This window comes from Amborella trichopoda, chromosome 10, assembly GCF_054954075.1.
Source record: "Amborella trichopoda isolate Santa Cruz 75 chromosome 10, AtrichopodaSantaCruz75HAP2 v2.0, whole genome shotgun sequence".
Classification (NCBI taxonomy): Eukaryota; Viridiplantae; Streptophyta; class Magnoliopsida; order Amborellales; family Amborellaceae; genus Amborella; species Amborella trichopoda.
In genome coordinates, this window is record NC_142345.1 from 38,142,435 (window position 1) to 38,162,117 (window position 19,683).

The 19,683-nt window shown below is 37.0% G+C and overlaps 2 protein-coding genes across 3 annotated transcripts; one reads left to right on the forward strand and one right to left on the reverse strand.

Moving 5' to 3' along the window:
- Window positions 1-2,156: 2,156 nt before the first annotated feature.
- Window positions 2,157-3,317, reverse strand: NFD2 (Ribonuclease III family protein). The gene is made up of 3 exons (XM_006836578.4): window positions 3,187-3,317; window positions 3,004-3,083; window positions 2,157-2,794 (listed from the first exon to the last, which is right to left on the reverse strand). The coding sequence occupies exons 1-3, from the start codon at window positions 3,244-3,246 to the stop codon at window positions 2,404-2,406; spliced, it is 531 nt and encodes a 176-aa protein (XP_006836641.1). The 5' UTR covers window positions 3,247-3,317; the 3' UTR covers window positions 2,157-2,403.
- A 1,820-nt stretch (window positions 3,318-5,137) lies between these two features.
- On the forward strand, window positions 5,138-18,825 carry LOC18427531 (NHL domain-containing protein). Of its 2 annotated transcripts, none has more exons than XM_006836577.4 (6): window positions 5,138-5,212; window positions 5,497-5,676; window positions 5,963-6,127; window positions 8,071-8,274; window positions 17,885-17,988; window positions 18,089-18,825. In XM_006836577.4, exons 1-6 carry the CDS (start codon window positions 5,152-5,154, stop codon window positions 18,197-18,199), a joined length of 825 nt encoding a protein of 274 aa, XP_006836640.1. In that variant the 5' UTR covers window positions 5,138-5,151; the 3' UTR covers window positions 18,200-18,825. The 2 variants fall into 2 exon arrangements, with proteins under 2 accessions (XP_006836640.1, XP_011620889.2); XM_011622587.3 differs by having other exon boundaries at window positions 18,093-18,825.
- Window positions 18,826-19,683: the final 858 nt, after the last annotated feature.

The following is a 19,683-nucleotide window of genomic DNA, read 5'->3' on the forward strand; positions in this document are numbered from 1 at the left end:
AATTTACTTGGCGACTGGTTGACTACAAGAATCAGTAAGAAAGGAAGGATTATTTGGAAAACTATAAGGGCTATGGTAGTTTGGAAAATATGGAAGGAAAGAAATAGGCGATGTTTTGAAAACTAAAGTCTTGTATTGGTAGAGTTGATAGAAAAAATTAAAGTTTTGGTTGCAAAATATTTGGTTATAAATAAAGAAGGATCTCTCGAATGGATATGTTGTATGATTTGAATGAGATAATAAAAGTAAAGTTGTTAAGGAAGGTGAGGATAAGTTTATGGGAATGCTCTAGGTTTAAATGGGTTAAATTGAATTTTGATGGTCGCGCTTTGGGAAATTTTATACAAGTTGGTGTAGGAGGCATAATTAAAAATTGGGAAGATAAAGTCCTATTTAAGTATTGTGGACCAGTAGGGACTATGACGGCTAAAGAGGTTGAACTCTGAGCATTGCTTCAAGGGCTTAAATTGGTGAAAGATTTTTTAAAAAAAGTGTATTAGAGAATAGTTTAATGGGAAAATTTCGTACAAAACCCTAATTCCCCATCTTATTTCATAGTAGACCCTCATTTTATTTTTCTTTCAAACGGCATAAAAAAATCCCTAAAAATTTCATCATACCCCATCTTCTCTTATTTTCTTCATTTATTTATTTTTAATCATAAAAATTAACCCTAACAAATATTTTTATACCATTTCAATCTAAAAACCGTTTCAAACATTTTTTTAACCCACCCTATAATATCTTTAACCCAAAAAACGTTTCAAAAATATTTTTTTATTATATTTTTTGTCTTTTCAAGCCCCTCAATGTCAAGTTGAGAGCTCCTTATTTCTCATATTGTGTTGAAATGGCATAAAAAAGTTTAATGGAACTAATTTTTATGGTCAAAAGAACATATTAAGGAGATAAACGATGAAAGGGTATAGTGAATTTTTTAATGATTTTTTTATGCCGTTCTTAAAAAAAATGAAAAGAAGATCAACCATGAAATAAGATGGAGAATTAAGATTATATATGAAATTTTCCCTAGTTTAATTGTTGTTAATTGTTGCAAGAGATGTGTAATTTTCAATCCTAGTTGCTTGTTTTGTAATTGTTTCGTGTTTTTTTGTAGCTCCGTTGTAACTATTACCAAGGTTCTGCTGCCCCTTGGGTTCCGATAAATATATAAAATTGTGACTTTACCTATATAAAAAAAAAAAAAAAAATTTATAAAACGTGAAGTAATAGAAACCTCATTCTTAAATATTAAATAAATAAAAAGCTTATAAAAGGGTAATTTATAAGGGGGACCAGGCCACCACCCGTACTATACCATTAGGAGTCAATCATATCGGAACAACCCATGGCCCGACAGGCCTGTTCCCGATTCGATACATAATATATAGTTTTACATATCCTAGTAGGAGTCACAATCATATTGGAGCAACCCATGGCCTGACAAGTTCGTTCCCGATATATAATATATAGTTTTACACATATCATAAAGCTTTATTAAGCTATACCACTAAACCCAAGTTCGTTCCCGATATATAATATATAGTTTTACACATATCATAAAGCTTTATTAAGCTATACCACTAAACCCTTAAAGTGCTCAACATTTTTAGATATTTAGATACCCTTATTTTATAGTATAATAATTTTTTATTTAAAGGTATTTTAAATAATCAATTAAGAATAAACTAAATTTTTTTATAAAAACAAAAATATTTTCTAATAATAGTGGACAATGACATCACTAATACAATGTACGACATCATCCATAAAAAACATTAATTGTTTTTAACTACTAATAAAATACCACTAGGTTTTTTATAAAAATGTCCATTCTGCAGTTCCAAATGAAAGAAAAATGTTTCTATTTGAAAAAATTTATATTACAATTCAAAGGTATTTTAGTGTCTGAAAATATTGTGCCCGCGATCTATAGGTGGTGCAGCCTAACAAAACCCTATACTATATAGTGTATAAATTAATTTTTTAAAATTTTATTTCTGGACCCAAGTCCAATGGGTAAGTCAATTGGACCCAACCCAAAGTCCGCGTCTGTGTAAAGCACGTAAAGCTTAGTCAGGTCGGGTCGCGTCGTGTTTACCCCCCTTACATCCCATCAGTAATTCCTCTCGATTATTTCCCATCCAGATCAGCAATTCGAATCCAAATCTAAAGGGCACTTATATCATTCTATTACCTGCGTAGAACCCAAGCAATCCGTATTGGAACCCTTTACAAGCATTAATGAAACCATTCTTATCAGAGATTCACACACCAAGACGCTAAAAATCCCACTACTAAAAACCATCACTCTCTCTAATGGCACCATAACCAGCACAAAACCCCCAAAAACAAAACCTAAAAACGAAACCCTCCCGTCTCCAAAACCACAACCATTGTCGCTCAAAGATAAAAAACCAGCCCACTTCCACTGATCTTCGAAAACACATCAATCGCAGCATCAGCCTTACCTGAATCAAGGGCAATTGCTCCAAAGAGAGCTCGAAAAGCTCCACAAATGGCGGTCGATGTATCAGTACGAGTAGCCACTCTTACCACTTTCTGTAATCCTAATCGAACCCCGCTCTCTTTGCACGCCTTCTCAGTGGTGAGCTCCAAGAGTTTTAGGGCTAGATCTTTGGCCTCAATGTCACGGTTCTGGTTCAGATACTTCAGCGTGATGGCTGTTTCGATCAAATTGACACCAGCGATGTGCAGAGCCTTGTTGTTCTCAATGGAGAATGAAGCATGGGTCATGGCTTGTTGTAGGAGGATGGGGTCTTGGAACTGGTACCTGAAACAGTGGTGGCCATGGAAGAAAAGCATTAAGGGCTTCTCAGGAGATTGAAGAGTAAGTGAAGATAAATGCACAAATGTAAGAAAATGAATCATTGGGAAAGATGGTGAGGGAAAGGCATGCCTTAGAGTGAGAAAGAATGAACAGTGTGAATAAGAACAATAGAGAGAGAGCATGGGGAGGAGGGGTTCGGGTTTGGGGGTTACCCAATTTGTTTCTGCAGGTTTTTGAGAGCATCTGAGAATGGAGAGTCCGCCATTGCTACCGGCTTCTGAGCTTCTGTAACCTGCACAGTAAAACAAAAAGGAAGAAGAAAATAAGAAGGTTGTAAGAAATTAGGTTTGAAGAGCAAGAGAGAAGGCTTTGGCATCGGGATTTGGTTTCATTACCAGGGGAAAATGTGAGAGGAAGAGAAGAAGAGGTAGTAAGATGAGGTGAATGCTATCCATAGCTGCTGAGAAATCTTAGAGAGAGAGAGAGAGAGAGAGAGAGCAATATGCGGTAAAAGAACTTTGGTCCCTTTTGCAGGTCTCGCCAACTTTAGCCCTTATAGCGAGCATATTACAAAAACAGGCTTCATCCTTTGCACAATTACGCTATCATGTTTTACGGAATCATTTCCTGTATCATTTGAGGGACCATGAGGTCCAGGGCAAAAGGTTTATACAAGGTTGCAACTTTATACTACAAAGGTTCATTTAGGAAAGGGGTGGTCATGGTGGTAGCATCCCCACACCTAATCCCTACATAGGGATACCTACTCTTACGGCTAACACCCTCAAATTAACATTTTTAAAATGTTACTCCCCAATCTATTGAAAAAAATAAGTAGGGGCTGTTTTTCCCACTGAATTATCCCAACCAAAAAAAAAAATAAAGTTAATTTAAAAAATCTAGTAAAAAAGAACACTCCAAAGTTCAAACACTTTAATTGATCATCTCGACTTTAACATATGTCGATGTACAGAAAAAAAATGAATTTGAAGTTATAAAACTATTGTATTAAGTCATAAAACTATTGTATTTTAAAAAGGAGTGCGGTTTGTATAGAGCTTAGGCTCTAAACAATCAAATTAGATTCAAAGAGTGTTGAGAAATTTGGTTTCAATACAATAAATCTTTGTGATAGCCTTAAAATATATTTTCATATTTATTGATAAAGTTTAAAGCTTTAAAAATAGTGCAGATCGACATATCTATGAAAACTTGAAAATCTTGAAAATTGACTGTATATATTATTTCTAAAATTTGAAATCCTTTTTTTCTCATCTTATGTCAAGATGATTAATTTGAGGATATTTGGGCATCAAAGCAACCTCTTTTAGTAAAGTTTTGTAGGTACGTTCAAATTTGATTATTTAGAGCTTCGGCTTTATATAAACTTTTCTCTTTAAAAAGAGTTATCCAGACCATCTATTTTTAAGATTTTCAAGCATTATAAACCTGTTGGATTTGCACTATTTTTAGAGTTTTTAATTTCATAATTAGGATTAAACATGGATTTTCAAGCTACTATGAACTTTCAACATTGAAATTATATCTTTCAACAAAATTTATAGGTGCGCCTTACTTGTATAATGTCATATGGACATTTCATAACCCTCTTTTGTCTTTTATTTTCATTTAGCTAGTGATTCTCCAAATATATTTTAAAGGAAAAAAAATACAAATAGAATTTAATTTTAAATTGGGTGATTATGAATATATATTTGACTAAACTCAAAGGCCAAATAATTATTTTTTTGAACTTTATGAGACATTTCAAGTCATTCGATTTATCAAAGATAAATGGTCTTATAGTATAGATCATATTTTAAAAATATCCATATTGCCCTTGTTCAAGATTAAAACCTTGGACAAGCTGACGTATCTTAATAATTTAAGGAAGGTATTCCTCTTAGTAGCATTCACAAATAAAAAGGGTAATCCCGGGGTAAAATTACAAACTTTGACATGGGAAATAGATATGTTTTAAAAAATGCTTTGAGGAAATATGGAACTCCAATAAAATTTTAAAATAAATTTCTAGTTTTAATTGGAATATTTTGATTCGTTAAAAAAAAAAAAAAAAAAAAGGAAAAACTTTGCCTTTGATCCACCAAAAGCCAAACTTTTTTAAGTCCTGTGCAAAATTCCTTCAAATAACAATGCAACAATCCACAATTACAAATTTAGCTTCGCTTAAAGGCTAAGTAACTTGAATGCTCCCGTACAAAAAAAGTCATCAGCTTCGCTTAAAGGCTAAGTAACGGGAATGCCCCGTACAAAAAAAGTCACCTCTCTAAAAAGAATGCATCGTTTACCGTCTCTAAGTTCCTTCGTTCTGTGACCACTGCGCGCAAAGCTTGCAGGCCATGGCTTCTTCCCTACCATTCTCTCTCCTCACTCTGCTCTTCGTTATCACTGCCATTCCATGTAAGAGAAAACTCATTCTCTCTCTAAAACTCACTCTCTCTCTCTAAAACCCACTCTCTCTCTAACCGATTTTTTTTTTTCTTGATTCTTCTTTTGATAAGTAGCCATTTTTGCTTCTCTACTCCTGATCTTTCTCTGTCCTTTTGTTGCATGCACCCCAATAGTTTTTCTCTCTCTATCTACCCTAATTTTTACGCTTCTTTTGTAGCTTACACCCCATCTCTCTCTCTCTAGTTTTACTTATGTATCTGGTTTTTTGTCTCACATTGCTCTCTCCTATGCAGGTTTCTCTGAGGTTATATTTGAGGAGGGATACACAGTCGAAACTGTGCTAGACTTCAATAACAAGAAGATTGAAGATCGCGAAATTTTTCCCTTCTCTTTGCAGCCTCTTCCTCAAGGCTTGGTTCTTCTGGACTCGGTTAAAAGCGCCTTCTTTACCATTGCACTGCCTCTCTCTCTAGGTAAGCAATCTCTCTCTCTTTCTCTCTCTCTCTCTCTCAACTGTTAAAACCTCATTTTTACCACAATTCCCTCCCGCTCTCTGAGAAAGCTCCTACTTTGCCAATTTACCCCGTCTCTCTCCTAGGCACTGTCAAAGGTGCCTTCTTTACCTTTTCCCCTCAGTCTCTCTCTAAAGAAGGCCATCTTTTCTTTTCTCCTGACATTCTTCTTGCATTTTCTCTTGCTCTCTTGATTTTGATTTTTCATTCTCCCTGGATTTTGATTTTTTCTCCCTTGTAATTGCAGAGAGTGATGTTAGGCTTTTATCTGGTGATGGGAAGGAGGGTTTCTCTGATGGAGATTTAGGGACCGCAGAATTCAACCACCCACGAAGCTTTGCGGTTGATTCTGTTGGGAACATCTATGTTGCACAGAGGAGTGACAATACAATTAGGAAGATCAGTAAAAAGGGTATCTCTTTATTAGTACATATTTCAAGCTCTTTCAGTGGCAAGAAATTTCACTAGGTTTTGTTGTCATTATTCTGGAAATTATATAGTTCATTTTGGAATTTTTTCTAGTTAAGTGTCATTTGTTGTTGTTGTTGTTTTTTTTTTTTTCTGGCCATGTATCTGAAACTCTAGTCCTAATGTCAGATTATCTGAAAGTAAAAGCAAACGTCTTTTTTTTTTGGGGGATTCTTGCTTATTTTTCTCCGTAAGTGTCATGGGGGTTTGAGGATTTTTCCTCCATTGGTCAACAGTGATTTCTTGAAAGGACCAAAGGACTCTTTGATTTCTCGAAAAAGGACCAGAGGAAATAAGAAAAACCCATTTTTAAAACTGCAAATGGCTTTAAAGTAGGACCAGTGGGGTGAGCTGTTTTAGCATAAATTTAGTATTAAATTTTTGTTTTTACGACTTTCCTGCAAAATTTCTGTTTTTGCTGCTTTTTTTTTTTTCAAGGTCTGCCTGAGAAGAAGAATGAATGGTCTGAGGTCTCTTAATCAGTGTTGTCAAGAGTGGACCGGCCATTGGAATAAATGTTATGAGGTTTTTTAATTAGAATCATGGGCCACAAAACTAGTGCGGATTCTGGTTTAGTCAAAACCAATGTGACTGCAGGTCTAACTGTTTTTTCCGGATTTTAAAACTATGAAAGAAATATATAAATAATAGTTGATAAAAATATATGAGAGAAAAAAGTTGTCCATTGTGTGTGGCTAGTTGAACTGTTCGAAACCAGCCTGTCGGACTAGCCAAAACTGGTCTTGACCTCCCTTTTTTTTTTTCTTACCAAGTTTTTACTCTAGATTAGACCGGCCAAGGCACAATTTGGCAGACTGCGGGTTGGTCCGGTCTTGATAATTATGCTCTTAACTAAGAGTCATGACCATAATTTATGATCTGTGACATTGAAAAGGATCAATCATTTTATTTCTCATCTTCTTTTCTTTTTTCACTATATGTTATTTCTTTGTTGAAATCAATCTACAATAAGAATGGTTTTCAATTGCACAATACGTGTCAAAGTGGAACTTATGTTTTGTGTATGTGCCGGTGTTCTATAACTCTAATGAATTGGCTGTCGCTCTCTTGGACTAAAGGGTGTGAAAGAGGAGGTGTAAGTAGTCTAGCATTATTCTTAATGAAATACTAATGCAAATTCGATCATAGATTGCTATATGGTACTTTGAGAAACATATGCCATCTATCCCCAATGATGGACTGTGGAGATTTAAATGTACCTGGGTGAATGTCTGTCATAACAAAGAATGGTTCTCCTCATCTATCCCCAATGGTGCACCATATCACATGCACCAAAAGTATCTGGTATGTTATATACTAGATTATGAAGAAAGCTTCATCCAGGAAGGTTGCAAATATCCACAGCTCTTAACTTGATCTTTAGCAAAATCCAGTTTACGAAGTTTAAGTAGGGTTCGGCTTCTTCACTTAGATAGGTTGCTTTAGCCGGGATGTTAACTTCTCTCATTCTATTCCTTGTGGTGAGGGGAGGTGAATGGTTGTTTGTTACGCATGATCTTTGAGTGGTTTATGCAAGTGAGGTTGGTTTGTAGGTGGCTTGGTAGCAAAAGGTAGGTAGTTGAGTCCCTTGGTACAAGGGGTGTTTGGATGAGGCTTGGAAAAGCCGAAGTGTTCTATAGCTCTAGTTTATGGTTATTCAATCACTTTTGATTCACAAAATGTTGCACATGGGTATTGTTTTCTTGGTTTCTTTTAAAAATTTGGTGGAGATTGAGAAATAATACACAACTAACAATTAGGTTTGTGCTCCTATGTTCAGTTTCATTTTCATGAAGTTTGAGCGTGGGGGCTAAGTTGTCCTGTTTCTATTTCTCATTCATTCAGCTGTTCCTAATTTTTCTTCATTTTCATTGTTTTGAATTTTAGGTGTGACAACAATAGCTGGAGGTTCTGGATCTCCTCCTAAGCCAGGTCATGCAGACGGGCCTGGCCAAAATGCAACATTTTCTAATGATTTTGACTTGGTCTTCATTCCAAATATGTGCTCCCTACTGGTTTCTGATAAGGCCAGTAGATTAGTGCGTCAAATAAATTTGAAGCCAGAGGATTGTGCACAACCCACCCAGTCAGGTATGCATAAGACTGTTCTTTGGAAATTGTTATATTGATTAAGGGCGATAGCTGAATGCCCTCAGAATATGGTTTTGTGTTATGCCTTATTAGGGTTGTTTAAGCATCAGCAGAAGAGTTCTTAATTGATATATTTGGAGAAATATATCTCATCACATGTGTACCAGCTTTCAGTTCTGAAATGTTTCATTGTAGGACTTAATAAAAATGTATTTGCTTAGTCTTGCTTCAGGTGCTTATGCACATACTTTTTTCATTGGGGGAAAACACTTAGAAGTTAGCTTCCATTACTAGGGAGATTTTTTTTCATTCAGCTTCATACTCACTTCTGTTCCCATTTGGGGAGAAATGATCACTTAGCAAGCCGGTAAATTGATCGATATCTGTTCGTGTGTAAGGATCGTGGAAGACTGGTAAATTGATTTGTCACTTGATGGCAGTGGTTTTCATAAGTTTTGTGCACTTGATTCATTTTCATGTCATAGAATCCAAGCTGCCAGACATGCTTACAAACTCTATATAATGTCTAGGATGCAAATTCTCTAGTACGGTTTTTGTTGAAAGTCTTGAAATTGGTCCTCATATCCCCTATTTGAGTACACAAGTTCTACTAAGAAGCTAAAGACAAGTGGTTCATTAAAAGAATGCCCATGATAATACATCTAGGTTTAATTTAGAGAAACATATTGATACAATCAGAAAAATATAAATAACCATATTGCTGCAAATCAGGGAGGAGTGAGGAGAAGAATACAAAGTGGAAATCACCTGATAGGTGTTTGTGTAGAGGAAAATCAAAACTCATCACTTCCTTTTCATCAACATACATGACTTCTCGTAGACTCCAACCCTAACTTTAGATATTTCTAGATAGTCAGAACCAAGTAACCAAGTTTTGGAGAGTTAAGAGCCGCCTAAAGCCCCTCAAAGCATCTTACTCAAAATAGAAAATTTGTTGGAAATAAACAAAAGAGAATCTTACCCCCAAAAAGGACTAATATTCTCTTCCTAATTTATCCCTAATTTTTTAATGAATTTACCCCAAATTATCGAGCAAAAAATTCCCTAATATAATTTCAAACACCCCACACATATCATGCATATGGAATAGAAAACAAAATGTTAGCACTTCTACTCAACACCCACGCTTTACTGTCAACAACCTCATGTTCAAGGGTGTCTAGATTTCACCATGCATCACCTATCTACTGGTATTTTGATATTGAGAGTACTGAGTGTTATAGGTTATTTTTGACTAACTTGGATCCCAATGTGAATAAAAGAGGAGCCAGTCATGACTCGGGTTCGAGAGTACAAAAAAAGCTCCTGGACTGCGGAAGCACTGAAAGAATAAGCCAAATTTTGAAAGTGTCGGAATGGCTTCCAACTCCATGAGAAGGTGGTAACTCACTCCTAAGGAATCCACGCCAAATTTCAGCGCAATCCGACAAGTTTAAAGCACGTCAGGTCGAAATCCGGATCGGAAATCCAGTTCTTATCATGATGAAAAATACTTCATAATTAGAGCTCTAATTTTTACACCTCAAATGAGCACCAGACCACTTCCATTGGATTCAGAAGGTCCGAAAACCCCTGGATACCAATTTTCAGTTATTTGGATGCTTCTAGACCCCCTTATGCCTAACTTACCCAAAATAGGTAGGTTTTGCACTATTCCCGTGCGGCTTCAATGAACCAGTTTCCATTTTTGGAAATTGCACCCTTTAAACTCTGGATTGAAATTGCTAGGGCCATATCTCCCTCATCTCAAACCCAATTGAGCCCAAATTTTCAGGGTGTGGTGCGTCTCATCGACACGCACATTTTGACATAAGTCTCGACTCGAGATGATGAGCGGATTGAGAGAAATTGAAGAGAGAAGGTGGGCTTGAAAACTCGTGTTGCAAAGAAGAAGACATTTCTTTATCAAATGGCCGTATCTTGAGATCCTGACATCGGATCGTCTTAAAAACGGAACCATTGCCACTGTGATACGAAGGTGAATGTTTCGAGGTAAAGTTTTCATGAGATCAAAGCTTCAAGATGGAGATTTTTAAAGAAGAAATGGCCATAATCCTAGTTAAAAAAAAAAAATAGAAGTCGAGAAGAGAATTTTGATAATCCATAAGGCCATAATCCGTATTTCCATACAATGTTAAAACAGTAAAACCATACAAGCATACACTGATAGTCTGATACACTGTAGACTCTACACACAAAAGTTAAATAGTAGAACTAGAAACTAGAAACTAAAACTAAACTAAAAATAAGAAAACGAAAATCTATAGAAATTTAAAAAATATACAGTTTAGTACACGAGTCAACAATCAACACTCACAGTCATCATCACCATCAGAAGGAATAGGGTAAGCTTCATAATATGCACCGGAATTGAGGCCACATCACCAGAGTCATCTCCCTCTTCAATATAACGCTCGCCCTCCTCAGTTTCTTCTGAATCTATTTCTTCCTCTTGTTCTTCTACCTCCCTCTTACTAGTATGTGCAGATGAGGCCCTAGGAGTCTTGGCTGCTCTACACTTTCTATCTTTTTGTGCTTCCATGAACACAAATATTGTATAATTTTCTCCCTGGTAGTTTCAAGAACATTTTTACACAGGGCAACATCCCCCTTAATACTGACAAGGTGTTTTTTAAACCGGTAAATGCCCCCATTAGTATCCTTTCTACAATAATTACATTTAATATGATTTTTGTCATTCAGATTCAGGTTATAACCATACTTCCAACCCGGATCACCACTTTTAGAACAACCTGGAGAAGATATTTCCATAGAACAAAGCTCATTTTCATTAGTTTCTGGTTTTTTTAAATTCAGAAGTTGTTTAATCTCATCTTAAATAGCTTCAGGAACCTTTTTATGAGAAGCAACATTCCTTTTAATACCGGCATGATGTTTCTTGAATCGGTTAACATCCCCATTGGTATCTTTTTGCACAAAAATTACATCTTATATAATTTTTATCGTTTGCTTTTGGGTTATGACCATACTTCCAACCTAGATCACTTCTTCTAGAAGTAGCAAAAATAGACCTATTCCTGTTTTTGTTGTACATAACTCATATATTGCTTAATCTCGTCTTTGATAACTTCAGGAATTTTTACAAGGGATAATATCCCCCTTAATACTGCCAAGATGCTTTTTAAACCGGTTTATGCCCCATTTCGTATCTTTTTCACAAAAATTGCATCTAATACAATTTTTGTCATTTGGATTGGGGTTATATCCATATTTCCAACCCGGATCTCCACTTCGACTAGATCCTGGAGAAGACATCTCAAAATAAAACAAGCAATCTAAAAAATAAATTTTTGCACTTACTTTGATTGCTCAAACTCCAAACTCCAAACTCCCACCTCTAAGATGTTTTATGGTGTTAAAATAATAAAAAACACCCTCTAATAGGATTATAAAACTCAAAAACTAAATCAAATCTACCTGGGTGATGTTTGGATCCGTTTTCTGTAACTTTGATAAACACTTCGATTCAATGACAGTCACGAAATTTAGTTTTCTTGAGGTTTATTTCTTTCTAAAGTGGGTTCTTGTGGGTTTAGGTTTGAAATGAACCTAAAACCCTTCATTCAAACCCTTTATATTTCAAAAAAATCAACACAATGAAAAAAAAAAAAAATCCGACCCTAGGCGGGGCGTAAGCCTTGGGCTCCCCGCCTAGGTGGGTTCCGTACTGCCTAGGCGGCCGCCCAGGGATTGCAGCCCAGTTTGGCCGCCTAGGCCTAGGCGATGCGCCCAAGCCTTCTTGACCGCCTAGGCACTGGGCGATCCGCTTTTTTGAACACTGCTCACTCCCTCTCTCTCACTCACTCTCTTCCTCATCACCCCCTCTTTATCTGTCCAAATCTTTATCTCTCTCCCTCGTCACTCTCTTTGCTCTCTCCAAATCTCTCTCTCTCTCCCTCGTCACTCTCGTTGCTCTCTCCAAATCTCTCTCCCTCCCTTGTCACTCTTTCTCTCTCCTTCAGATCTCTCTTTCACTCTCCTTTAGATCTCTCTTTCACTCTCTCTCGCAATCTCTCTCTCCTCTCCCATTCGGACCTGTGGCCTTACCCCGCAGGTATCTCTCTCTCAAGGGCAGCAGCACCTGCCGCCCCCTATTCTCTCTCTCATTCTTCTCTTCCTCTCTTTGCTCTCTCACTCCCTCTCTCTCACTCTCTCTCCCTTTTCTCTCTCTCTCTCACGAGCTGCAGCTCTCTCATTTGAGCTTGTGGCCTTCCCCCGCAAATCTCTCTCTCTCTCTCATGGGCAGCAATAGGGGGCTACCCCCTTTTGTCTCTCTCGTTCATCTCTTCCTCTTTCTTCTCTCTCTAACTCTCTCTCCCTCACTCTCTCTCCTATCCCACTTAGGCCTACAGCCCCAACTATCTCTCTCCTTCGCTTTCCCTTTGCATATTTCTCTCTCGTCACTCTCTCTCTCTCTCCCCTCCTTCATGGACAGCAGCGGGCTGCTGTCCCCTTTTCTTCTTTCTCTTTCCTCTCTTTCTCTTTCCCTCTCTCTCACTCTCTTTCCCTTCCCTCTCGTCATTCTCTGTCTTACTTACGGGACAGCAGCCGAGCTGCTTTTACCTTCTCTCTCTCGCCCTTACGGGGTTGCTGCCCCCATTTCTCTTTCTCTCCCTCTTTCTCTCTGTCTCTCTAACCCTCCCCTTCTTCATTCTTCGCTCCTCTACCCCTCTCTTTATTCACTCTCATTCCGTTTCATTAAGAAACCCACTCTCCCTCTATATTTCTTGAAGTTCTCTATCATAAAGCCATCACTCTATTTCTAGAAAATACAAAACTCTCTTTCATAAATTTTCATCCTTCCTTCACTTCTTAAAACTCTTCTACCCTTTTTCCAAAAAAATTTACATCATTTCTTTACCTTTTAACCTTTATCTTTACCACACATTTTCACCCATTTCATTTGATTTTAACATTCCTAAAGATTACCATTTCCTTTCATGACCACCCATTATCATTCATGCATGCATGGACTTCATTTATTTTTATTCATTATCATCATGCATCATACATCAGGGGGCTCTTCGGAAACGATTCATGCGATGGGTTTAACTCGCAAGTGTCCGTTTCCTAAATCCTCCGGGTATCTCGATCACAAGTCGAGTACCTTTCATGTGTCAATCGATAATACCTCTTGGGAGAGGTGATGCCAGAAGGTTGCCCATTTTTCATCAACATATTTTTAATCTTTTTAACTACTTGGTGCCCATTTTTCAGGTCAAACTTCCCCTTGTTTTCTACCATTTCTCTCTTCTATCTCTCTGAAGTTCTTAACCCATAACTGACCCTTGTTTTCTACCATATCTCTGAATTCGACTGTCCTTACAATGCGATTCGCCCTCTTAGATCACTTACAAAACGGAATGAGAGTGAATAAAGAGGGGTAGAGGGGCGAAGAATGAAGAACGGGAGGGGTAGAGAGATAGAAGAGAGAGATGGTCGAATTCGGCTCCATCGGTTTGAAAACAATGACATTGTAAGGACAGTTGAATTCTGAGAGATGGTAGAAAACACAGAGAGAATGAATTTCAAACCGCATTGTAAGGACAGTCGGAGGGCTTTCTAAGTGATCTAAGAGTCGCTCTGACACGCCCCCAAACCCAATTGGTGAGGTAGGTGCTCGAGCCCTTTCTCGACGACCAAAATCTCTCTTATATTGGTTCCTATCCGCACGCACACGCACGCGTGGGCCCCACGGTTGTTCGAGTGAGGATTCCTCCGATCAGGTCACCTCGGGACGATGAGAAATTAGGCCCAACCATTGAGTTCTTTATTCGACCACTCCACAAATCCCAGCATTCAGACAACATATTGATGGCAAATTTGAAATGTCTTCATTCTAGGAAATTTGTTGATGCAGTTAGTGAAGAAATCAATAATCATTTATATGTCTTTCTGAAAGATCCATAATGGTTCAAATCATGATAGTCACCTTGCTTGTGTCGAACCCCACAAAATAGAGATTGTTCAAAATTCCTTCCTCGGAGGACCTATTAGTTCTTTGAAAGAAACAACTCCATGGGGACAACCGGACATTGCTTTATATGGCAAGTTGAATTGGGAACTTCGTGCCAGCATTTCTACATTTTGAATCCTAAAATTATCAAGGGGATTCTATGGGCTGCAAAGTATAATAGTGATTTTGAAGATACAGAAAATCTGTTAAAATAAAAAGCGGCAAATCTTTTCATGATGGGCTCTATAATAGAGTTTTACTCACTAATAAGCTAATGAAATATCATACAGTATATATGATTGTAAAATTTGAAGTGAAGTACCAAAAATTGCTTAAATGCGGAAAAATTTGTTGAAGGTCATTGCTGGCCTCAAACAGTCGCTGCACAGTCTGGACAGTAAGATAGCAAGCTTTATATCTTTAGTATGCGTCCTAGATAAGGGAAGGTTTATGCTTTCTACCACCACTCTTTTAGGGTTTTTGTCCCACAACATCCAAGCTTAAGAGGGTACTATGTGCTCAATAATATAAAAAGTGGTCGAGTCTCCTCTTCTTGTTGTACATATTGAGTAAGGTTTAAGAGAAACAAAATATATTGTCTACTCCTTTTTGTGTGTGGAAATACTCCACATTTTGGAAAATTTTAAAATATTGGAATTCTTACAATAAAATGAGTTCAATAACTGCATTCTGAAGATTAACAAAATTTTTATATTAGATATACCCATATCCATAGAAGTATTTTGGCATAGGTTGAGAAATGAAGGACAAATTTGAAAGGTCACACTAACCCCTTTGACATAGAATAGGATATAAATGTGAAGTTTTCCCTTTCATTTTATTGCACTCCACTCATATAAATGACCGATTCAACCTTGTTTCCTCAAACAACAATTTCCTGGTTCTATTGGTCCTTCATCATCATCATCATCTTTTGAGCCTTATCCCAACTACTTGGATCGGCTAATATGTTCAGGATTTATGAAAAGATGTGGTAAAGTTTTACGCTGGCTGCCTTATCTAACATAGCCCTCCTCGTTTATGCGGGCTTGGGACCAGCATGATCAGCTTACTGGCCATGGAGGAGATTTTTGGGGCCCTTCCATTAAAGAAGATTAAAACCTTTAGGAATTACAAAAAATGTAGAAAATCTGTCTTATTAAACTTATAGGATTTGACTTGAACCAGAGGGTTTTCATTGTTGAACCCTCCATGATGTTCTTCTTAGCCAAGTTGGAACAACCTATGAGGCTCAAAGGTTTATGTCTCCTCTTCAAACCACATAGTCCTTAGAGAACTTGCACTCATCTTACCCACTTGTAATTTACCAAGATGTGAAATCCTGGAATGTTTTGGTGTATTCACATTGGAATATGAGGCTTGGCAATTTTTTATTGTCCTTTCAGGGAATTCTGGGGCAATCTATTATTGAGGAAGTCTAAAGAAACCTCAAGAAATTGAAGAGCCTTACTTTCAAAAAAAATCTCCTTGGATTACAAAAATTGTCTGTATGGAGTTTTATTCGATATTGATTTATCTGTTGGTTCTTCATTTATCCATGTTAATCGTTCAGGATGTGTCTCAATATTGAAAACTGCTTGGCTTTGTAGTGTGTATATTGGAGTTTGAGTGCCTGCTGATAGTTGAAAAGTGGTTGCTGCAGTAAATTCCTAAAGCTCAGATGCTAGTTGACAACCCATAAATCTTGTGCTCTGGGTTTCCCTTCCTGCACCACAATTGTCAATTTGTGTGTACATCATCTATGTTGCACTTCACCAAATCTTGGACAAGAATTCAGATCATTCATTGTCTTTACGAGAGAGCTTTTAGATGCTGGTTCATCTGATAGAGTATTAGACTGTTGGTTCCAAAGCATTAGGATTGCAGTAGTAGGCACCATATTTCTAGTTGGTCTGTGGCCCTTTTGTAGTTGTTTGGTTACTTGGTGTTGGTTGGTTTTACTGTTGGGATGACCAAAATTATGAACAATGCTTTGGGATTGGTTTCCCTCATCCATTATGGCATGGACATCGGTACATTCTCAAGTTCCCAACTTTAGCTAGCCATCAAGATGCCAAGCTAGCCAGTGCTCAGACTTGAAGCAAAAGTAGAGGTGCAGTTTGCAAATGCCATGTTGATTACACAATACCACAGCTCCAAAAGTGTTGTTTTGCCTCTGAATTTTATTTCAAAGAAAAAAAAAATCACCTCAGAACCATCAAAAGATGTTGAACTTGCTCAAAATTATGTGAAAATTGATGGTCGATATGTAATTGCTATCGCCAATATACAGGCTGAGGTTATGAACTTCCAATATTCCATCGACCTTTAGAAAGCAAAGTTATTGGAATTGAAATCCATAGTGGCCTATACGCCAAGTGGTTTAGGTTATGAGCTTTCAATATTCCATTGACCTCTAGAAAGCAAACTTATTGGAATTGAAATCCATAGTTGCCTACAGCATGGTTAATTAGAAGTTTCTGTAGACAACTCGTATGAAGAATCGTACTTCTTCAAAATATAACAAGGGACTTTAATATCACATATTCACTCACTGAAAAACTGCTATGTGCTTGACTTGGTATGTCAGATTATACAGCGCCCCCATGACATTCCACAGAGAGAGAGAGATTGGAAGAGCAGATGGTATTTCTCCATCATCTATGAAAATTAAGTTGCTGCAATCACTACAGAAGCATCTATGGTAAGGTCAAAGCTTGAAGAGATTGGTTTTTCTTTCACACATGCATGGTCCTATATTATCGTAACAAGGGGCCGTGCTTCCCCTCCCTTGCAAGAACAGGACACATTACGTTGGGAGTTCATCTAGATATGTGATTATACTTCTATTTCTTGCGGAGGGATAACCCTTATTTGGTTACTCATTGATCCAAAGAAGCTACAAAAATGCTGGTATGATGTTACCTTATAAATCACCTTCATTAAATTAATAAAACTGGTTATTTGTGTTTGTGTGTGCTATATTAATCATGGATGCATCTGAGATAATTTTATTTCAGGCTATAATTGCAGCCATTTTCAGATAGTCCATGTGCAACTTAAATAAAGAAGAATTATCTAATTAGTCTTAGTCATTTAATTTACCTACGAAGACTAACTGGGGCATATTTCATGATTACTGATACTAATATTTCCACTAGTATTATATCATAGCTTTTCTCTATAGACCTTTATTCTCTCTTTTATTGATCTGTGGATTCTTTTTCTTTGTATTATGTTGGGGAGCGTAGTTTGCATGAGGGACAAATTTAAGTTTGAATAACCATCTCCTCCCTTATGCAAACTGGGTATTACACTATCAGACCAAAGGCAGGATAACTTTTTCGATTTTTGATACTTTTGTGATGTGGATTTGTCTTTGGTTATTTGTTCTTTTTCCCTTTTCTTGCATGTCATTTTGTGTATTTGTCTTGATGGTTTTTGTTCATGAAATGGAACGAAATCTGCATAGAAGGCTTGAAGACTACTTTCCCATGAAAAATCTTGTTTAATTTAGTATGCAAATCTCATTCCCAACTTATTTGAGTACATTTTAATCTTAAAATTCATATGATAGTACATTTTAATCTTAAAATTCATATGAATTTCCAGAGTTGGGTATGGCTTCAATCTCCATCATAGCAGCCATATGTTTGATGTGTTTGCTTATTGGCTTAATCGCGGGGTTCATGGCACGACGATTTATCGTCTCTCATGTATGTAACACTTGGTTCTTTCTAGTTATCTTGATAACAATTAACTTCCAGAACTCTTTATGAATAGTTCATTCTCTTAATCTGTCTCCAATCTCTGTAGACAGGAAGGGCTCACTCGCCTTTGGTTCAGCAAGACATGGAAGCGCTTCCTAATCCAACTGGGGAGTCAAGCACCGATAACCTTCTTCGACATCAGAAGCGCAGCTGCTAAGTCTCCATTTTACAAGCTTTTGGGTAGGGTTGTAGGTTTGAGCATTTCCCAATTTTCTCTTATGTTCAGAATTCCTAGAGTGAGAGAGAGTCCCAAAAGGGTAGAAATCTCTCTAATGGATTCAGATGTGGATAGCCACGTTTCTGTGAATTCTCAAACTCCAGCCGATCCATTGGCTGATCTGATGAATTTTGATGGGGCCATGGATAGATTCATAGTGGAGAGAGAATCACCTAGCCGAACGATATTAGAGAGAGATTCCATTGAAGTGGGTAGTGAGAGACTTCAGTCTGCAAGTTATAATAAACCAAAGATAGCCAAAGTGATCGAGGAAAGCATCTCAAAATTCGATGATGAAGCAAAAGACGGAGTTTGTAGTGAAAGGAATCTCAGTAGTTCATCTTTGGTCAGTAGAAGGTCAAAAGTTGGGAGGTAGTATTCCTTACTTTTAGTTTAGGTGTTGTTTATTCCATATTGTTAGGGGCATTTTGGTGATTTGTAAATGGCTTTGGTTGTTAATGAGGGGATTCCAGTTGGTTCCAATCTGAAAAATTGAGAGTTTGTATGACTAAGTTGATCTTGGCAACTTTTTTACTTTTTTGGTGAAAGTGGGGAAGGATGGCAAATAGTAATCCCTCAAATGGTATTTACTGTGAGGATTTCCTGCTCCATTTGTTTGTGAAAATGAGGGAAACATAGAAAAGTATGGGAATATAAAATTTAGTTCTTTTGGGAAAGCAACGAATATTTTGAGGAAGACAGAAAGCATCAATGGAGTTCCTCAGTTCATTTAGAAAAGCATTTGTCCCATGCTAGGAGCTAACTATTAAAGCTCATGCCTCTACCCATTCTTTTCTGCACTAGGGGGAAAGAGCATAAAATTCGAGTAGGTATACTGTTCATTTACTCTCTCGGGTAAAATCCTAGGAATATTTTCATCATTATACTAGCTAGTGACTTCACAAAAAAATAAAAAACTCAGATCTCACTCTGTATATACCTGAAAAAAATAACTTCTTAAGATTGAATAATGACTGTTCAATTTTTTGAAGTGTGAGATTTAAGTGTTGAAGAATTGAAAATTCAGGTTTTTTTAGAGAATAATTATATGACAAACCATAAGTGGAAATCCAAATTTTATGTAGAGAAAAATCTCTCAGATAGCTCTTTCACTAGGAAGTGGATTATAGTTTGTTTTTTATAGAGAATGGCATACATGGTGTATGAATATCATAGTCACGCCTGTTCCTTTGTGAAAGGGATTTCAAAAATGATTTTTAAGTTGGCCGACACATTGAATGATCACTACAAGCATGCTTTTTATGAGTCTGCGAACTCATATATAGATATGCGCCCTCTCTTCGTGACTCATTTTTTAGACGGATCTTAAACCTAATTCATTAGGAACATATAATCTCTAACATGGGCATCATTAACATACAAAAAAATAAAAATAAACATTATAAATGATATTTATTTTAAGA